This window comes from Phyllostomus discolor, chromosome 14, assembly GCF_004126475.2.
Source record: "Phyllostomus discolor isolate MPI-MPIP mPhyDis1 chromosome 14, mPhyDis1.pri.v3, whole genome shotgun sequence".
Classification (NCBI taxonomy): domain Eukaryota; kingdom Metazoa; phylum Chordata; class Mammalia; order Chiroptera; family Phyllostomidae; genus Phyllostomus; species Phyllostomus discolor.
Window position 1 is genome coordinate 25,343,449 of NC_040916.2, and position 20,133 is coordinate 25,363,581.

General features: G+C 65.6%; 2 protein-coding genes and 1 long non-coding RNA gene across 7 annotated transcripts in view; 2 read left to right on the forward strand and 1 right to left on the reverse strand.

The window, feature by feature from the left end:
• The window catches only part of TADA1 (transcriptional adaptor 1), a 10,717-nt gene extending 6,779 nt beyond the window's left edge, over nt 1-3,938 (forward strand). For 2 of the 3 annotated variants that reach the window (XM_028530690.2, XM_036015861.1), the window contains exons 6-8: nt 688-839; nt 2,274-2,436; nt 2,797-3,938. In XM_028530690.2, the coding sequence (XP_028386491.1) occupies nt 688-839; nt 2,274-2,436; nt 2,797-2,949 (468 nt within the window). In that variant the 3' untranslated portion in view covers nt 2,950-3,938. The remainder of the gene's footprint in view (nt 1-687; nt 840-2,273; nt 2,437-2,796) is intronic. The other variant, XM_036015860.1, reaches the window with a different exon arrangement.
• The window catches only part of LOC118498247, a 21,743-nt gene extending 15,222 nt beyond the window's left edge, over nt 1-6,521 (forward strand). Inside the window, exon 3 of the long non-coding RNA XR_004900772.1 lies at nt 6,463-6,521. This is a non-coding gene — a long non-coding RNA (uncharacterized LOC118498247). The remainder of the gene's footprint in view (nt 1-6,462) is intronic.
• Nucleotides 5,476-18,160, reverse strand: POGK (pogo transposable element derived with KRAB domain). Of its 3 annotated transcripts, XM_028531059.2 has the most exons (6): nt 18,031-18,160; nt 16,482-16,615; nt 11,908-12,034; nt 11,193-11,291; nt 8,770-10,252; nt 7,185-7,253 (listed from the first exon to the last, which is right to left on the reverse strand). In XM_028531059.2, the coding sequence occupies exons 2-5, from the start codon at nt 16,611-16,613 to the stop codon at nt 8,787-8,789; spliced, it is 1,824 nt and encodes a 607-aa protein (XP_028386860.1). In that variant the 5' UTR covers nt 16,614-16,615; nt 18,031-18,160; the 3' UTR covers nt 7,185-7,253; nt 8,770-8,786. The 3 variants fall into 3 exon arrangements, with proteins under 3 accessions (XP_035871752.1, XP_028386860.1, XP_035871751.1); XM_036015859.1 differs by lacking the exons at nt 16,482-16,615; nt 18,031-18,160 and adding an exon at nt 13,801-13,947 and having other exon boundaries at nt 5,476-7,253; XM_036015858.1 differs by lacking the exons at nt 16,482-16,615; nt 18,031-18,160 and adding an exon at nt 12,374-12,897.
• Between the last annotated feature and the right edge of the window lie 1,973 nt (nt 18,161-20,133).

Sequence of the window (20,133 nt, forward strand, 5' to 3'; positions counted from 1 at the left end):
TGGCTTCTGCGTGTGGAAGCCACACGCTGCGGCGCGCCGTGACATCCTGGGGGTGGGGGGGCGCCCTTCCTGGTCCCGGGCCGACAGCGGCTGGGCCTGAGTCTGCCGCCCCGTCGCCAGCCCGCCTTGACGTGCTTGGCTGCCTCCACGCAGGAGAGCTGCCCACTGCCTGGTGTGTGGTTTCTGTCCTGCAAGTCCTTAGTTCGCGGGGCTTCTGAGAGCGCCCCCATCCCCCCCCCCCCCCCCCCCGAGGGCTCAGCGGGCCGGGCACCACAGCCAAGAAACCCCCGATCCTGCAGCTTTCTGTCCCACGTTACAGCGAGTTCCAAGGTGGGCTGCCCCTTGTTTAGAAAGTTATTCGCCTGTTTTTATGCTTTTATTCCAAGCTATCTGAACATCATTTTTGAGAGGGAGGAGCCAATTTAGAGACGTGAAACCGTTTAAAATAAATGTCCTAAGAACAGGCTCATCGTAAACAGAGCAGATGGGAGCAGCGGCCTCGCTCCCCTCAGCACCCGCTCGTGGGTCTGGCTCTGGCTCCCCGGGGACCTTCCCGTGGTCCCAGCGACGCCAGCCTGCCCCCATCTCCAGCCACCAGATGCTGGGGGCCGTGAGTGGGTTAGTGGAAGGGTTAGGGTTTGTTTTAAAGCGGGACTTCGTGCCATGTTTCCTTCCTTATTCCTGCAGAACCACCTGAAAGACATACTGGCCTCCGTTGTGTCGAGAAGGAAGGCCTACCGGCTGCGGGACGGCCACTTCAAGTACGCCTTCGGCAGCAACGTGAGCCCGCAGCCCTACCTGAAGAACAGCGTCGTGGTGTACAACAGCCTGATAGAAAGGTGCGAGGGGCTGTGGATTCGGGGAGCCTGGGGGACCCGGGCCCGAGGGCATTGTGCTGTCCTGGGCCGCTGCTTAGAGCCGTCGCTGGTGGGTTATGGTGCCCCTCAGTTGGAAGTAAAGCTGCAGTTTGGCTGCTGCACGTGTTTAAGCCAGGGCCCCCCACTTTCTGAGGCTCCTGCAGGGCAGCCCCCGTCTGGTGGTGGAGGGGGCCTGCTCTCCGTGGGAAGTGGGGGCGGGGTTTCTCGGTGGGAGGGGCGGAAGCTCGGAGGAGTGGCCTGAGCTGGGCGCCACCTGGCGCCTGGCAGCTGCAGTGCAGGTCCGGGCCCCCAGGCCTCCCAGGCGCCCCCGGCCTCCCTGGCGCCCCGAGACACCCCTGTCTAAGAGGACCCGGGACACCTGCATCCCTGCGTCCACCCCGCTGCTCCCCAGAATACTTTGTCCAAAGTTTAGCATTTGGGAAAGAAAAGTAACAGGAGTTTGCTCGCGGTAGCCGAAGTGACTGCACTTCCCCACGTGCTGGACTAGGTGCATCTGGTTACGGGGACAGGGAGACAGGGTCCACGAGACAGTGCGGGGGCGCTGCTGGTGAGGAGTAACAGGCAGGGCCTGGGAGGCTGAGCAGTGGGCGGAGGGACGGGTTGGCGCCCCGGGGCAGGCGGGGCGGGGCTCCTGGAGCAGGCTGCACAGGTGACGACTTGGATTCTCCGTCTCCTGCGGGCCTGTCTCTGGAGCATTTCTTCTCGTTCATGCGTCGTTCTTGCAGAGAACAGTGAACCAAGAAAGGGGGCCCCCTGTGGGGGTGAAATCCGGGGGCAGTGTCCCCCACCTGCCGCGTCTGGGCACCCAGGTGCACCCCTCCTCAGCGTGGCCGCACCTGCGCCGTGGCCCTCTCGGTCCTGCAGGTTCTGTCCCGTGTGAAGGCGCGGGAACCGGGCCGCCTCCCTGCCCAGTGTGTCCGGGGCCTGTTTGGGGAACTGGCCAGACCCGGGTTCCTCCCCCAACCCTGCATTTGTGCCTGCGGCCTCCTGGAGGAGGCGTGGCTTCCGGCGGCTTCTCCGTGAGCGAGCCGGCTCAGGAGCCGCCACCTTCCGCCGCGCCGCTGCCTGCGGTTGCCTGGAATTAAGGCCCATTGCGTTTGTCCAGGCAGAAGCAGTTCGGGGCGGGTCTGGCTCCACGTGCGGAGCGTGGTAAATGCTTTCACGTGGCGGAGGGAGGGGGGTCAGCAGTCCTCCACGTTTTCTCTTCCGCCTGGTGGACGGGCTGCCTTTAAAAATGAAAACCCCAGACTCGCCCTTTCCGTACCGGCTAAAGAATGACTTGGTCCCTGCTTCCCGGGAAGGGCGTGTTAGCGAGTGAGCCCCCGTCTCCCCGTCCTTTTATTGGGGTGTCTCCTCCGAGCTCGCGGGACTGTTTCTGAAACGCCCTGTGCTCAGCCCCCCAGCCTTCTCCGCTCCTTGTGCCGGCCAGAACCCAGCCTCCCACCCGCACCCCGACGACGCGGAGCAGCAGGCTGCGCTGCTGCTGGCCTGCTCGGGGGACACCCTCCCCGCGTCCCTGCCTCCGGTGAACATGTACGACCTTTTCGAAGCTTTGCAGGTAACTCTCGGCTCCTCCCGGAGCCGGCCCCCGCTTCCTGGCCTTTTGTTTTCCGTTTTGGACTGTTGGCTGTGCAAGCCGCTCATCCTGACTCGCTCAAACCCTGGGCCCAGGGGTGCCTTCTAATCCCCACCACTCCCCCCCCCCCGCCGGCGCCCCCCACCTCCCAGCGAGAAAAGGAAAAGGAAAAAAGCACCATTGCCCCCACATTCCCGTTTCCGAACCTGCGTGTTTCCTGGGTTCTCGGTAGCTGGGTTGGGATTCGCTGGGTGCTGGCTCCAAGGTCACGGGGTTAGTGTTTTCTGTGGGCGTGGTCTGTGGCTCTCGAAGTGTGACTGAGGGTGCTCGTGTCTGCCCCAGGTGCACCGGGAGGTCATCCCCACGCACACCGTGTACGCCCTCAACATCGAGAGGGTCATCACGAAGCTCTGGCATCCGAACCACGAGGAGCTGCAGCAGGACCGCGTGCACAGGCAGCGCCTGGCGGCCAAGGAGGGGCTGCTGCTCTGCTGAGCCCCACCCACCCACGGGCATGCCCCGCCCACCGGCAGGAGCGCCCCCACCTGCACCGGTGACTGAGAATGGGCGGTTTCGCGGCCCGTCCGCACTCCGAGACTGACGGGGACGTGCGAACAGGACTTTTTGTACAGAGACGTGGCGTGAAGTATGCGTTGCGTTGCAGCCGTGAAGCGGTCGCTACGAGTCTGCCTGCGCGGGGACCACATCTGTGCGCACGAGTCCCCAGCAGAGCCTGCAGGGGGCGCTCACTCGGCCCCAGGTGCCAGGCAGGCGCCGCCCTGGGACGACCCCATGAACTGCCTTCTCCTGACTCGCGTTTCCTTCCCGTGGTCCATGTGCCCGAAGACTGTGATGGACGGGTCCGCCTGTTCATCGTTCCCGCAGAATGTTTCCCGTGCTCCACGTGGGCGTGCTGAGTCCTACGCGGTCGTCCCCCTGTTCCTATGAAACGTGTCTCTACCCGCTCAGACGGTAAAGGGAAAAGGACTCGCACTTGGCCGTGTCGCTGAGGACCCAGTCTGTTTTCCACGCACGCGTGGCTTTTTCCTCAAGAGGGCTGCCGGACGTGCGGTCGGCCCTGGACAATGCAGGCGTGAGGGGCGCGACCCCCGACGCAGCCACAAATTCGCCTGTAATTTGTGACTCCCCGACACTGAGCTGTCCGGGACCCCCCACTGATCCCACATCCGCGGGTGCCCCAGTCCCCGACGTGACACGGCGTGGAAGCGTCTGGACTCCCAGCTGCGGTTGGTCGTCTGCAGTTGCGAGTGCATGCGCCCGCGGCATTTCGCGGGAGCGCGCGCGCCTGCGCGCAGCCACGGTTCCCACCGCGCTGGTCAGGGGTCGGCCGCGTCAGAATGGGACTCTCTGTGGGTTATTGGTGTGCGTGTACATAGGTCCAAACGGGTCCGTGTCTGGATCTGAGTATTTGATTCTGTACCTTAAATGTGACAAATAAACCTTTTGGGAGAAAACTGTTTACTAAGCAGATAAGGGGTGTTGCCGTCTACAGACACCTGGAAAGCCCTGTGCAACCAGACTTCAGCAGGACACGTCAAAAGAACGTTCTAGACGAGGACGATGAAAAAGTAGTTTCCAGCCGAGGCAGGCCACCTCTCCTGCGCTCTGTGAACCACGGCAGACTGGGGAGGGGAAGGCAGACCGCCGGGTTCCCGCTGGCGGCTGGCCCAAGTCTGAAAGGCCCTTAGACCTCGAGGTGGTGATGCCCCAGCAGTGAGGGTTCAGGGGGGAGGGGGGGGCTGAATCCGCATCGCACCAGACTGGGGGGTTCTGTTTGGATGACTCACCCCCAGGCCTCGCGGCTAAGTGTGTGAGACAGTTCACGTCCCGGGTGCAGAGGCTGTGGGGGTCACCAGGGCGGGCTCCACCCCCATGCTAACAGGGAGGTTCCTCTCTAGCACTCGACCTGCATCTGAGGGTCCACAGGACCCCAGTGGACTCCCTTCTCCTCCCGTTTGGGGCCACACTCCGAGGGCAGGGAGGTAGGGAGTGTGACACGTGGGACGGTTTCTGGAGAGCCCCTGAGAGGCTCGGGCACCCATTCCAGTCCTAGCTGGCGCTGGCCCCACCACTGGCCCTGGGCCAGCTGAGGACTCCGCACAGAGCACCATGCAGCACACACTCCGACCAGCAGCAATGCCGAGAGGCCCCAGGTAGCCCCAGCCAGAATCAGGCTGATTGTTTCAGCCAGGAACCGCACGCAGTGTCGGACCTGCAGGTTTGCTGTGCAAAACCAGGTGCTCAGGGGCCCACCTGCCGTGTCACAGGTGCCCCAAGCGCTGGCTCAGCACCTTCCTGACACCCGACCACCCACGGCTGCTGCCAACCAGGCTCCATCCTCCTGACCTGCTCCCTGCCGCCTCAGTGGCTGGTGGGACTTCATGGTGACCTGCGGCAGGGGTCCCTGTCCTCTGGGGCCAAGGCCTGTCCCGTCTCGGCTCGGACCCCTGACCAGACAGCCTCCAGGAGGTAAGCAGGTGCTGGGGCCGACACGTCGGATGGGAACTTCATCCTGGTGGCTCATAAAGGGGGACGTCTTGTCGAGGCCACTCTGAACGCAGGCCACTGCCTGCTGGCTCTACGGGCACAGTGACCTGTCAGGGGCTCGTGTCACTGCACACGCGGCGTGGGAGGGCACACAGAGGGCGGCACGTCACGCTTTCCTCCCTGAAGAAACGTGCGGAGTGGGTTTCCAAGTCTTCTGTCTGTCGGTGTGCTAGAAACCTCTCGCTCGCTCGCTCACTCAGCGTTACCGCGCCTTTGCGGGTGCCCTTCGCGTGATTCTGGGAACGCGCCGCTCCCGGGCCGCCCAGCCGTGACCCAGGGAGGGACAAGCCTTTCTCCCCCCACCCCCAGAGTCCCCCCACCCCCAGCAGATGCTTTCTGCCCCCAGGGGGTCACGTGCTGGTACCACGGACAGTGAGGGGACCAGGGTGGTCTGACGTGTGACTTTTCCCCATCCGAGCAGGTAAGTGGTAAGAAAAGCGCCACAGCCCATGCTCTCGTTTATCCAAGTTTATTGTCGGGGTCAGCGCCTACCTACTGGGGAGTGCGGCTACGTCTCCACGTGTGCTAGTGTCGGTCCGGGGCCACCAGGCAGAGGTCGGAACGGAGTCAGTGGCAGCGGGCGCCTAGGGAGCCGGAGAGCAGAGCCGCCTCCCCAGGGGCGTCCCGGCGCCGGGCAGCCCGCACAGCGCCCCCTGCTGGCGGCCGCCGGGACTCGAGGTGTTGGCGGAATGTGTCAGGAGCCGAACCCACCAGCCACTCGTCTCTGCCAGACCCCGCGGCTCCAGGGGCGGGCGCCCAGCATCCGGTCTCCCAGAGTCCTTCACGCTCCCAAAGCAAGTCAAACAGGACAGCAGTAGGGGCAGCAGCCAGGAACATGGAGGATAACTTAAGTGGAACCGGAGGGAATGGAAACTCCTGGAATGCCAAGTAGCTGGGTTTCGAAGCCACTCGAGAGGATGAAGCACGCGGTCCAGTTTGGGAAACAGTTCAGACACGGGAAGTCACTCCGATCCCAGACACTAAGTGACACTCCCCCGTGTGGAGGAACACCGGTTTTAAAAAAGGAGAGAGGTGTTTTGCCGATAGGAAAACGAGTACCTGAGTAGAGATAGGTGTGTCAGATGCCGAGAACCGCGCCGCACACACGCACGGGCAGAGTGCGCGGGCAGGACAGCGGAGGCCGTCCCCAGAGCTGGCACTGGGGTGGCGTTCCTAGCGATGGCTTTGTCCGGGGGGTCCTGGCCTGCCTTCTGCAGCGCTGGTAGCTTTGAAGGAATGTTTTCACGACACTCGGTCCACGGTCCACAGGGGAAGGCGGACCGCTACAGTGTAAGAGCTCAGAGAGGCCTCCCGCCTGTCCTGAGGGTGGCAGGTTCGGGGCTCGAAACAGCTGTGGCTAAAGACCCAAACCCCCTCCCCCCGCCCTCGTGATAAAAACACTAAAGGAGCGAAGAAAACAAACCGCAGGCGGCGAGGAAGCTGGTGCCATGCGGACGGCGGACCACTCACACTTGACCTCTGAGAAACAGCGGCACCCGCGTGCCAGGGGCTGCCCGGCCGTCGAACAGAATCGTAACAGAAACCGGGGCCGTTCAACGAGGCCCGGAAAAAGTCTAGCTGCCAACCTGATCGGGAAGATAAATACAACGGCACCACGTCCACTCGCCTGTGTCTTGCCCACGAACCTAGCTCATCTGCAGAAAAGCCCCCAGCTGGTCCCCGGCCGGGATGTCTGGATTCCGGGGTCCCCAGCACCTCCTTTCTCTAAAAGAGGGAGCGGGGGACGTGCACACAGCACGGGTCCCAGGTCCCGGCGTGGCCATCTCTGCAGTCCTGCCTCGCCGGGGACAGGCCGGCTCTGGCCCTGGAAGCAGTTTTAAAGGCAGAAGAAAACCACGATGTGAGGCTTCCTCCCCGGAAAGCGTGCCGCTGGCGTGGCGTGGCGTGCTCTTTCGACGAGCTCTTTGTTGCTGTGGAAGGAACGGCCTCTTCTCCAGGAAATAACCTCCGTCACCGTATGTACAGGTGTCTCCCGGCGGACCCTAGCGTCGCCGCCACGAGGAATGGGGCAGGAGCAGTGTCTTTCCTAAGCACGTCTCGGGCGAAGTGAAGGGTGCTGGACGCACGGCCGCCCACGGGGGTGGGGCGGGACGCCCGGGGGGGGGTCAGGGGCGACGTGCCGTCCAGACCGGCCGCCGCCGGTGCACCGGGTCGTCTGCAGTCTTCTCGTGGGCTTCCCCCCCCCACCGTCGCAAACACAGCGGCATGTGCTGGAAGACAGAGAGAACTCAGGTGTGAACGAACCGAGCACTGTGGACCGCGTCTGCCCTTCCACAGGCGTCCTTTTCCCATCCCTCCAATTTCCAGTGATGAGAAGGGGCTGTCCGACGCCCACCGGTCTCCTGGGTCCCCGGGAGGCCCTGTGTACCGCGCTCTGACCCCTCGGCTCGGAGAGGGTCAGCTGCCCAGAGCGCCGGGTGGCCGACATCCGTCGGGGCCTCCGTGCACCGGGGCAGCTACACACCGCTCTGCCCCCCTCCCCCACTAAGCCGTGTCTGACCCAGTCCTTCGACAGGCGGCAGTGAGCCTGGACAGTAAAAATGCACAAAAATGGTATCTAACAAGGGGAGACAAAAGGTAACGTGAGAAAGGGAACACACTCACTGGAAGTCACAGTCTGAGCCCTGACAGCGGCAGTGCGTGCTGAGAGAGAAGGGAGGCCGAATCCAGGGGGCAAAGGGCAGGGGGCAAAGGGCAGGGAGCAAAAAACAAGCAGTTTGCTGATTTCTACTGTCCCGGTAAGGACTCCTTGGCCCTCTGCCCGTCTAGGGATCCCCAGTGGCACGGGGCCCAGCAACGTGAGCTCGACGTGACTTGGGGGCCCCCTGGACAGCGTGTGGGGGTGGCAAGACTTCGCTCAGTGTGTCCTTCAGAGAGAGGTCGGGAGACGGGACACCGGCTCACACTTTAACAGGAAGGTGACTCGAGGCAGCCCCCGGCCCCCGGTCCTCGGAGGAGCGGCCCCTCCCTGCCAAACACACCCTGTTTGGAGGGATGAGGACCAGAGCGGGACGTGAGTCTCCTGCTCTTTCTGGCCGTGTCTCCCGCTGTCCGGGCCGTTCTTGCTCAAGGTACGGGGGTGGGGGGGACCGCTGTCCTCCCTGGGAGAACCCCGACCCCCCTGCCCTTTCAGCCGTCTCAGCCGTCTCCCTTCCTGACTCGACTCCGGCCCCGCAGGCCAGCCCCCACCCCCCGCCCTCTGTCCGCCAGTCCTAGACGCGCGCCCTCTGTTGCTGTTACTCTGGCCCAAAGATGCAATTTAGAAATGCCTTCCTTCAGACAACCATGGGCTGCAAGCAATCATGCTCACCGCTGAGTGCCCGAGAAGGTCATGATGGAGAGCACCACATAGCGTTAAAACACTGGGAAAAGCCAGCGTCAGCGAGACCCCCCAGGAGAAGTGAGCCCCCCAGGAGGAGCGAGCCCTGAGCTCAGGGTCCGACAGTGCGTCTGCTCCAGGAGGATCACCCCGACTTGCAACGGGAACAAACGTGGGTTCTTCCCACAACACCTCGTTGGCCCAGCAGGCAGACCGAGCGCCTTCTGGCCGCGGACCCCTTGCTGGTGTTCCATGAATGTGCACGGGTGCCCCGGGGCCGGGCCACGGAGCAGAGCACACACCCAGGAGCTTCCCAGGAAGGAGCCGACGCCGACCGCCTGTCACCGCCGCCTGCGGAACACAACAGGGCGCCCTCGGGGCACCGCCCACCTGCCCCCGACGCTTACCTCGGCCGCGCGGGCGCTCAGCGGCTCTCGGCTCTGCCCTCCGCCGGCACCTCCCCGCCGCCCGGCAGCTCGCCCTCGATCTCCCACAGGACGTCCTCCTCCTCCTCCAGCTTGCTGGAGATGTGGCACTTCCTGAAGCCCTGGACGATGGCCTCGCTGGAGATGCTGTTCCACGCCACCATGACCCACTCCAGGAAGAGGCCGAGGGGCGGCTTCTTGGCGTTGCCCGTGGGGCTGAGCGCCAGGTTGCCCGCCAGCAGCCAGTTGGAGTACTGCGCGCGCACGCTGTCGTTGAGCGGCTTGTACACCACCACGTCCAGCACCTGCAGCTGCGAGGTCAGGCCCCCCGGGATGATGACCATGTCGGTGTCCATGCTCTCCATGGAGCTCTTCACCGAGTCGGTGGCGTGGCCCCGGAAGCCGTTCAGGATCAGCATGCCGCGCTGCTTGGGCACAGCGCCCGTGCGCCGCCGCCACACCACCTCCAGCCAGTCCTGCATGAGGTCCTCCGTCATCCAGCCGTAGCGGTGGCAGCGGATCTCCATGCCGCTGGGGAACTTCCCCGGCGGGATGTACGTGCCCCTCAGGATGATGTAGGGCGGCAGCTTCCGGCCGTCCGCCAGGACGCCCAGCATGGCGGTGATCTTCAGCTTCTCGCGGCCCGGCGTCTTCACCAGCACGGGCTTCTCCCCCTGGTTGTCCACGGTGACCCTGGACGGCACCTCCAGGCAGATGGGCGTCTCGTCCGCGTTCCCCATCTGGGCCACCTGGTAGTCGTGCGCCCGGCGCAGCGCCAGCACGCTGCGCTGGTAGGTGACCAGCTTCTCGGTCAGGTCCTCGGGCAGCTGCTGGGGCACCGGCACCTTGTGCCGCAGCGACAGGTCGTACCGCCGCATCATCCGGCGGCACCAGCCCAGGCTGGCCTTGAAGCCCTTCTCGGGGATGTTCATCTCCTGGGCGATCTCCAGGGCCTTCAGCTGCATGGCCTCCCTGGTGATGGGGTCCCCCTTGGCCTGCATGTAGCGCACGTACTCGGCCACGCGCTGGTCCACCAGGGCGAAGCGGCCGTTCTTGGGGCCCCGGAAGGCCCGCCGCATGGCGTGCGCGCTCTGCAGCTGCGGCTTCACCTTGCGCCAGTCGCGCACGTTCTTCTCCAGCACGCCGAACTGCTTGGCCGCCTGGCAGTTGTTGGTGCCCTCGGCGAACTCCACCACCATCAGCTTGAAGCCCGCGTCGTAGCTGCGGCGCACGCCCCGGCTGAACTGGAACCTGGCGGCCAGGTCGTCGGCCGAGAGGTCGTACCCCGGGAAGCCCACGGCCATGTAGAAGGGGTACCCCTCGCCCCACTCGGGCAGGTCGGCGATGTCCCGGGGCAGGCGGAGCCCGAAGCCGTCCAGGGGCTGTGGCGGCGGTGGCGGGAACGGGGCCACAGTGTGCACGGGGCCGGCCCAGTCCGGAGGCTTGACGTCCGCTTCCTCGTGTTCTGGGAGACAGGCGGGGAGGGGCCGGTGAGCACAGTGACGTGTGGCCCGCTCCCCGACTCTGTCGTGGGACTGCCAAGAACGCCCTCACCGGAGGTCCCCCGGGGTCGTCACGAAAGGGACGGATGCCACTGCCTTGCGGGTCACCACCCCCCACTGTGTGGAGGAGGCGATGGAAGTGAAGGGCATCGTGGGAGCTGCACCAGAAGGAGGCAGAGCTGGGGACCCAGCCCAGGTACGAGCTCGGGCCACGTCTGGGTCACAGTAACTCTTACGTGGACGAGCAGCGAAACATAACCCACGCCTCCGTCACAGGACAGAATGTGGCTGTGCCGTGGGCTGAGCCACGTCCCTTGGAGCAAGGACAGAGCAGAGACCTGGCCCAGCAGGTGCAGCTCCCCAGGCAGAGGAGCGGTTCTGGCACACCAGTGCGCGCGAGAACCGGGTTTCACTGTGCGTTTACAGCGGGGAGGGGTCACAGAGACTGGTGACAACTCGGGGAAACGGCCACTTCTCACCCAAACTAAGACGTCACCAGCTGTGAAATGCGCCCTAAGTTTAAGAGGCGTTCTCAATTTCAGGGACGTGGCGGGGACATGTGTCCGAGAATCAGTGCCACGTGGCACCTGCAACTGTTCCCCCAGAGGGAAGGCGAGCGAAGCCGGACGGGCGTGGGCTGGGCCCGATGCCTCACCAGCTTCTGTCGGCTTCCTCGAGCTCACACTGACACGTCTTACCCACAGGGGACAGAGGAAGACAGGGAGGCTCAGAGGGGTCAAGGCAGTTGCCTGAGGCCACACAGCACTGGCGAGGAGGTTTTTAGATTCGCTGCCCTGCCTCCCTCTCACAGGCCCCCCAGAACAAACGTGGAAACTTAAACCCCTGCCTGGTGAAGCCCCCGTCCCGTGCGTGACGGGCGCTGGACCGGCTTCGTGGCCGTACCTGCAAAGCTTCCTCCCTGGAGCTGCCAAGCGTCCGGGCTCTGAGACTCCGCCTCCCCATCCAGCCGGGAGATCATGTCTGGCTTTGGGAACGGGAATTCTGTCCAGAGAAGTGACACAGGTTCCGGGGGCCGCCAAAGCCGGTGCTTTAGGGTCCCCCCCACCCCAGTCCTCTCACTGTGGAGATGTGCGGAAGACGGGGAAAGGGGCTTGGGACCCTCAGGGGAAAAGTCTGATGGGCAACAGGCCTCTCCAAGGAGTTCACGGCTCTCCGCTAACGAGGGCCAGACCTGGTGGCCACAAAAATAGTGGCCTTTAGCAGCCGGCGATCTAGTGAACCTTCCCACGGCGAGATCCCTGCAGTGACATTCTGGCAGCCTGGCCATCCAGGCTGGGAGCGGGCAAGGCTCCCTGGGGCGTGTCCCCGAGCTCCTGAGGCTGGCAGGAATGGTGACGTCTGGGTTTTGTTTTTTTTATGGGGACATCCGGGTTGCATGAGGACTGTCCGTCCTGAGAGCAGCACGGGTCACCGAGGAGAGGGACACAATACTCACACCCCTGCCTGAGTCCCACCCCTGCCTGAGTGCGACACGGGGAGTTACGTGGGCACAGAGGCCAAGGTCAGGAGGCAGGGAGCTGGGTTCCACCACCCCGGGGGCACGGCGGCCGTTCTCCGGGCCCAGAGCCTCCAAGAGACAGGGGACAGGAAGCCTCACCCAGGGACAGCACGGTCTCGTAGTTCATCCTCATGACCTCCCGGTACAGCGCCTTCTGCGGCTCGGTCAGCACCTCCCACTCCTCGTCGGAGAAGTAGATGGCCACCTCGTCGAAGAGGGCGGGCACCTGGGATGGAGCGGGCCTTGCTCAGGGGCTCCCAGGGACGTGCGTGGCCCACACCTCCGTCTCCGTGGGAGGGGCCTTGCCCCCTCCGTGGGAGGGGCATCATCTGTGAGGCCGCAGCAGGCGGAGGGGGACCCAGCCCAGGTCCCTGTGCCCTGCGGGCCCACCGCCCCCACTGGCTGCACCTGGAGGAGGAGCCCCCGGTCACCGAGTTCCAGGCCGGGGACGCCCCCCCCCCCACACACACACCAGAGACTGGTAACCCTGCCTCACTCCAGAGCCAGACACGGACACACCCAGCTCCCCACCCCCAGAGCGGGCCCCACACCCCCACATCCCAACCCACTCACTCCCTTGGTCACTATCCTCAGCCCTCGGACAGGGCTGGGTTTGGTGTAAGCTCAGTAAGTCCCTGTCCCGCCTGGGCCGCAGAGGTTCCCGGGCACTGGTCTGCATTTCCCACCGGCCCTCATGTCGGACCCCGAACCCACAGCAGCCAGCGAGGAGCCAGCCACCACGGGGCGACCGGCCCGTGCCAGGCGCACGAGCAGGAGGACAAAGAGTTGTGTGTGTAAGAACATTCCAGAGCACACTCATCAGACGGGACCCGGGCACAGAAGCCCTGAGGACAGAGGACTGTCCCTCCGGTCCCCCAGCGGGGAGGGACACTTGGCAGCTAAAGGCGGCCACACCACCCCCACCGACCTCCTCTTGTTTATTCAACTATTTGCTTTTCTTGTAACAACGTTCTTTTCCCTGTGATCACTAAAAGTCCTCCAAAGGTCACCACATTCGGCGGTGAGGAACCACTGGGCCCCTTCCTTCAGGCTGGCTCCCTTGATTGCTGCTTCCAACGCTGTGCCCAGGCTGCATCTGGGGCCCAGGTGCTGACAATGACGACGGTCTCACCAGCTGTGTGTACAGCCAATGGCTGCCCCGGGCACCCGTCCCTCAGACGCACGGGCCTTTCCTCCACACTCCCCAAGTCCACGGATCCCCTCCCCACCCCCCCACCCCCGCCACACGGGCAGCACCCCAGGAGAGCCCTGGACCTCCCTCGCTGTCCCCCTGACCACGTTAATTCGTCAGGGAGGAGACAGGCTCGGAGAGGGCCTCTTTCCGTCCAAGGACACACAGCCCAGACATGGGGCCGGCCGGGCACTGTGGGACCCCCAGACCCCAGGCCTGCAGAGCCCAGCGGCCTCCTCGGTGGCCAGGCCTCCGCTGTCCCCCACCTGCGAGCCCGGCTGCACCCCAGCCACCTGGCCTACGACCTCGGTGCCCACCCCCAGGTCTCCCACTCTGGGAGGTTCCCGTTCCCAGCCACGCCCTGGCTCACCTCCGGGTGGCACTTAGCACACTGAACGTCCTCTCCCCCACCCGGGAGAACGCCACCCGGCGGCCGCCTCTCCCACCAGGACGCCAGCGCCCGGGGGCGGAGCCTGGGCTCCGCACCTCAACAGGCTGTTAGCAAACACTGTCAGCCTCCCTTCTCTCGCCCGCCTGCACTAGTCTCAAGTGACGGTGACGCTTTAAGTGACACGGAAGCGCGCCTGGACTTCGGAGAAGCGTGGGCAAACCCCCCCTACGTGTGAGGTTCCCGGAGGGCCACGCGGCTGGGTCTCGCGATGCCCCGAGACTTCCTCCATCGGGACCTCCCGCCCGCAGTTTCCCGAAGCCCCGCCCCCGACGTCCCCGCCCCTTCCAGGCTTTTCCACCACTCCCCGCGGCCTGCGCGCTCCCAAGAAAATTCCAGATCTGCACCAAACCTATTTTTATAGTCCCTTCCCTTCGCTGATAACACAGGACGCCGAGCTGGCCGTCCTGCCGTTTCAGAGGGGTGGTCCACTCGGGGGCGCAGGGCGCTCTGGGCCGGGTGACCGCCATCCACCGCGCGCCTGCGCAGTGAGGAGGCGGCCGAGCCGCGGAGCAGCTTCGCACAGGCCCCCGTTGTGCCCCGGGGGCACGCAGAGCGCGGCTCCGACAGTCCCCGCACAGCTGCCCTCGGTGACAGTCACCGAGCCCGGCTCCCGCCAGGCCTGCTGCGCCGGCCCCTCCCTCCGCAGAGGCCTTTTATCTGGCTGAGCGCGACGCAGGCAGACAGGGCAGCCCTGGGCAGGGCTCAGACGCCGGGCGGCCCAGCCCGCGGTCCGCCTTGGCTGCCCTTCCTGGCCTGGGCCCCTCCCTCTGCTCGGGCGCAGGCCAGCCAGACGCTCTTCCTGTAGCCCCGCCGCCCAGCAGCCGGCACCCCAGGGCTCATCCGCAGGGCCATTGCCTCCAGCGCCCAGGCACCCTGGCGGGCCGGCCGCACAGGGGTGGCGCTGCAGAGAGGCGGGAGGCCCGGCCCCGCCCACTTCTCACTCCTCTTCCCGCCTGGACCTCAGGTTCCAGTCCGGTTCTGGCTCGCAGGCCTGCTGCCCCCAGCACTGCCCTCGAGGCTTCCACCGAGGCGCTGGGGCCACCCGCGGGCCTGGAACTCGAGCCCCTATTTTCATGCCCTGGAGCAGGGCTCTTGCACTTGGGCACAGCTGGTATTTCCGTCCAGACGGTTCCCTGTTGGGGGCTGTGCTGGGCACTGAGGATGCCCCCCAACCACCTGGGCCTCTACCCAGGAGATGCTGCCAACGGGCTCTTCCACTCCCCACTACCCCTCCCCCAGGCATGACCACCGCAGCGGTCCCCAGCAGCGGAGGCAGCTGGGGGCAGGGCTGCCGGTGAATCGGGACCAGGCCCAGGCTCGCCTCCTCCAGGAAGCCTCCGGAGCTGCCCTGCCGGAGTGTGACCCCTGCCCCCGGAGCCGGCTGCCAGCGCAACACCCCAAAGGCCGCCCTCTGCTGGTGTCCCTGTCTCCCTCACCAGACCTGCAACTCCCCCGCCCCCGCCCCGGGAAATCCTGTCTCATCAACAGCACCCAGCACTGAGCCATTCCCCCCCCCCCCCCAGGGAGCAGTCTTCGCCCCGTACCCTTCTCGCTGTCCCGACAGCCTCGGGCACCCCCTTTCCTGCTCCTCTCTCCAAGGTCCGCCATTCCGAACCCCAGACATGCCGGGCAGGCTGATTTGGCCTCAGAGCCCAGGGCTCCTGCAGCCTCGAGGTCTTGCTCCGAGCCCCGCTGGTCCTCCTGGGTGTCCCCAGCCGCAGGGGACCAGAGCCAGGAGGAGCGCACACAGGCGGGCAGCGGACACGGAAGAGGCAGGCACAGGTGCAGCCTCCGCCGTGGGGCCGCCGAACCGCAGCCTGGGGGTAATGCTGCGTTCCCAGTCCACGCTGTCGGGACAGGGCGCTCGCGTGGCAGAACGCACGGCCCGGGAGGGTCCACCTCAGGGGGCGTTTTAAGGCCAAGGGGCAAGGACGTGTATCCTTGGGGCGAAGGCTCAGCTCCCTGCACCCTGCCCCTCAGGCAGGAAGGGAGCCGCTGACCTGGCGACACCACGACTCTCTGACCGCTGACCACTGACGGACGCCACAGGACCCACAGGAGGTGGCTGTGCCGATGACGCCCAGAAGCAGAGGAGGACCAAGCTGGGAACAGGGACGCCAGCTTGGTGCTACTGAAAACGTTCACCGTCCACCGTGAACAGTCACACCGAATTGGAACTCTGTCCGTCGCACGGACGTTTTTACGGGTGAACCCACATTCTGGCCCACTGTCCTGTCTGGGGGTGCGCCACACTCCCAGCTGCTGCACCCCAACCCCTCCTCCACCCAGGCCCGCCGGGAGCCCAGCTCTCCCCACGCCAGCCCCGTGAAGCCCGGTCTCATCGGAAGTGACAGGCTCTCTCCTCACTGGCCTTGTGTCAGGGGGCCCCTGGCCCCCTTCCCCACAAGGTCCCTTCCTGTGCTCAGCCTGACCTATTCAGCTTCAGCGAGAATCCTGCCGTGGGGTGCCCACCCGACCCTGGACACCCGAGAGCCCTGGGCTGCCTTCAGCAAGAACCCCCCACCCCAGGCACTTCTTCCTCCACCGACTCCCCCCACCCCCCCGCTGCCTCCTGGCTCTAAGACCCCCCTGGTCTCTACTGTCCTCCGGGTGCAGCCACACCCCTGTCCCCTGCTGTGACGCCCTGACGCCTTTCTCCACCGTCCAGGGCAGACAGCTGCCTCACCACCTAACAACAGTCAGAGCCCCTTTTCTTCAGCGTAAGTCAACACACGCTCCGTGGTGTCGACCGCGTGGCTGGCCGTGGCGGGGCGCAGGGAACGCAGGGTCCAGGAGAGGCTGGGCCTGGCCTCCTGGGCGGGCAGGCGGGCCGCCCAGGTAACCAGCTCGGTTCCCACACAGCCCTTAAAGCCCCAGCACCACGGTTTTCTCAGGCACGCAGACACTCACGCGGGGCCGGGCCATTTTTATTCCCTGGGGTCCGTCCTGGGGGGTGGGTGTGTGTGGGGGGGGGAGGGCTTCACACCAAGCCCGGGGCCCTGCTGCTCGGCCCCCCACACCCGGACTTACCCAGGCGCTCTCGGAGCAGATGCGGACCTTCTGCGTGTCTGTGGGGCCACCCTCCAGTTCCGGGCTCTGAGCCTCTTCCTCCCCTTCCTCCACTTTCAGGGCGAGGTGCAGAGGGAAGGCTGCGGGTTCCATGTCTGCAAGCAGCAGGGTGCGTTGGGAGAAATCAGACCGGCACGGGCTCCTCCCGGCCCGGAGGGGTGGGACCGGGGTCTGCCCACACAGCCTCTCAGCTCCGGCTCCGCGGGGCTGGGACGAAGGCAGGGAGCAGTCGGGCCGGGGAGGAAGCCGGGCAGGCGCCAGGAGGCTGGAAGGGGGCACCTTTAATTGCGGTGTAAGGAAAGGCTGCAGGCAAGGAACCTACGTAGCGGCCTTCAAATATTTAAAAAGCTCTCCGGGGGCTCTGGCCGGGCAGCTCGGTTGGTCCGAGTGTCCTCCCCGCACACCAAGGTGGTGGGTTCCATCCCCAGTCCGGGCACATCGGGAACTCGGCCACTGGAAGCACAAATGGCTGGAACCACAAATCGATGTTTCGCTCTGTCTCTCGCCCTTCCTCTCCCTCTCTACAATCAATATGTGGAAAATTTAAAAAGCGCTCTGTGGAGGAGACCGGGCTGGTTCTGCAGAGATCGGCGGGCACAGCCGGCAGGAGTAAACATCCCGGAAGAGCGCAGGGAACGGCGGGATGCTCGGAGCCAGCGCCACCAGAGCTGGCCGCGGTCCAGAGGGAGGCTGGCTCCCGATCACTGAAGGTGTCGGGGCGCAGACAGGCCGCCTGCTGGGCCGGGTCGCCCCTACAGGCCGCTCCCGCACCAGCGGGCGGTTTGGCTCAGAAGGGCCGCCACTCAGAAAATGGTCATTCTGGAGCCAGCGACACACAGTGCGGGTGACACCGGGATACCCGGCAGGGTGCGCCAGTCGGCTGGCGCCCGGCCCCGGGGAGCTGCCTCGCTGTCGCCGGGCACAACAAATGCCCTCTTCTGCGGAGCTGGGAGGCCGCGCTCCCGCCCTCTGGGGGCCGGCAGTCACTAGGTGCGCCGTGAGGGCGCGTCTTGGGGGCGGCGTCCTCCCCGGCGGCCGGAGAAAACACCGCTCTCGAGTTCAAAGTCGGCTTCTCCCATGTTTCCGGAAAGGACGCGCGAATGCGGCAGGGAGGGGTCTGGGGCGCGCGGAACAGGCTTCAGACCCGAGAGCCGGGGCCCCAACTTGACTGCGGCCTCCCCGCCGGCTCTCGGGCAGCGGGTCCGGGGTGGGAGGCGGGGTGCCCGCGGCCTGGCCGCCGGCCGCCGCCCGCGCCCGGGACCGCTGGGGTCCCTCCAGCCATCTTGTCCCAGTTCCCTTCTCCGCGGCCCCCGCGCCGCCGGCCGGGTCCGGCCCCGCGCACCTGCCGAGCGCCGGCGCCGCCCGCCTCCCGCCGGCCCGCAACAAAGGCGGCGGCCGTGCAGCTGCAGCCCCGGCCCCCCGCCCCGCCGCCCGGCCCGGGGAGGGTCCCCGCCTCCCTGCCCCCGCCCCCCGCCCCATGCGCGCGCTCGGCGCCGCCGCGCGCACTCACCTCCGGACCGACCTCGGGTGCGGGCCGGGACGCGGGGGGGCGCCGAAAGCTCCGGCCCGGCTGTCACAGCGCCATCCCGCCGTCTCTCCGGCGGCCCGAGCGCGCGGCCCCTCGGGAGGGAGCGCGAGGACACGTGGTGGGAGAGGGAGGGTCCGGCCGCGAGCTGAGCGTGTTGGGAGGCGAGGGGCGGAGCGCGTGATGTCACCAGGCGCTGCGCCCGGGGACGCGCCCGCTCCCACCCTCGTCCCGCGGCTTCCGGCCGCCCCGCGCGCCCCTCCCGCCCCGCGCGCCCGGGTGCACTCGGCCTCCTGCGGGCTGCGCGCGACCTCCGGTGGAGGCGGCGGGAACCGACCGGATCTGCGTTCTAACGAGTGTGACCGCGTGCACACGCCCCTGTGCTCCTGAGCACTCACCCGTGGTCTGCACCCGGGCACCCTCTTCTGCCTCAAGAAATGCGCGGTGCAGAGCAACCCGGCGGGGGGCTGCAGGGGCGCGTGGGGCGCGTGTGCGCAGTGTTTGGGGGCGCTCCCGCTCTGTCCGAGCAGGCACGTGCGAAGAACTTGTTAATAGACGGGCGGAAGGAACTTCCTGGTTTGTGCAGTCGCTGCCTGTTACACCCCAAACGTGGAATCTCGTGGACGGAGTAAGTGTCTAAAGGGATCCTTCCCGAGAAGTTCAAAAAAATTTTTTTCTCCCGTGGGGCGCACAACTAGTGAGCGGAGAAGCCGGAAGCCCTTCTCCTTCCAGAATGAGCTTCCGGACTTGGGTTTTGTTGGGGACACATTGGGGGAAAAATGATTCTGACACTTGTTAAAGCGGAAAGGAAGAGCTTCCCGGGGATTATGGAGACAGGTGTCCCGACTCTCGCAAGCGGGGGAGAGCCACCCACTCAGTGGAGAAGCCCGCGAAGACACGTCCGGGAGTCAGGGCCCAACGGAGTGAGGGGTCAGCGGCTGCGAGTTTGCCAAGAGGCGCGAGGGTTGCGGGATTCCAGCGGAGCCGATTTAACTCCAGGATTCTTGCAGAGGGCGGTCTAGATCGATCAGACTGATAAGCACTCGTGGGATCGCTCTGAGATGACTCAGCGAGATTCTTGCTAAATCGGGGCTGGGTCGGCAAGGACGGGGAGGGGGGCGGGGCCTGGGGCTCTCAAGGTAGAGGCCTGTTGGAGAAGAGCCTGGAGGCGCCTGACCGCAATTTGGTGAAGGAGATTGGTCTAACTCTTCAGAGGGGACCCGACCAGCGGGGACCCTCCTCCCCCTGGGCTCAGTCATGGTCTCGGGGCACCCCTCCCCCCACTTTGTACAAGTCTGTAACTGCCAACAAGCAGGGCCCGAGGGCCGAGCGCGGACTAGACACTGAGCACGTCCCCGTGTAAGTGGCTTCGCGAAGTCGGGTCCCTGGTCTCCGCCTGGGCCTCCTCGTCCTGAACCTCGGAGTGGGCCAGATGTCCGACGTCCACGCTGGGCCTCTGCCCTGTCGCTTGGAGACTTGAAAGATCGGACTTCATCTTTGTCCAAACAGGGGAGTGACTGGTGCCCGCCCTGGAGGTCGTCTGGTGGGACGCATTTCTGTGGGCGGGTGGGCGGTTAATACATAAACAGGAGAACACGCGGGGAATCGACCTCTTAGTTCTTCATTGGAGCCGAGGGCCTGACTCCTCCCTCCCTCCTCTCGAACGCAGCCACAGGGGTGGGAAGAAGCCACGTCACGCAAAATCTCCCAGGGAACCGCAGCAGGCGCACGTTTCTGGCCTTGGACAGGGCTCCTCCTGGCCACCATCGCTGCGCTCCGTGGGGACTGACTCGCTGGCCCCGGCCCTTTGCGCCCCTGGGGCAGAACGCCCCGCTCGGAACAGCGCCCTCTGCTGGGGTCTCGGTGTGCAGGGTGTGTGCGCTTCCGCGACCCCTCACTTGGCCCGGCTCGGTGACACAGGCTTTGGCCAGTGGAACGTGAGTGGAAGTGACCACGTGTAAATCCTCAGCACAGGTCACCAAAGGTCTCACCTCTTTCCACTTGCACCCCTGGGGGCTTGTGTCCTCTGGGCTGACAAAAACGGGCCCAGGTGCTTAGCCTCTCCAGCCTTGCAGAGGGAGGGAGGGA

Bases quoted from the DNA above. Each gene is read 5' to 3' on its own strand.
- POGK (XM_036015858.1), bottom strand. From the start codon at position 12,628: ATGAGTGTGCTCTGGAATGTTCTTACACACACAACTCTTTGTCCTCCT. The intron at 12,035-12,373 runs GTTGGGATGTGG...GCTCCATCCCAG, and splicing joins GTGACCAAGGGAGTGAGTGG to GTGCCCGCCCTCTTCGACGA. The intron at 11,292-11,907 runs GTGAGGCTTCCT...TTCTCTGGACAG, and splicing joins CGAGACCGTGCTGTCCCTGG to AATTCCCGTTCCCAAAGCCA.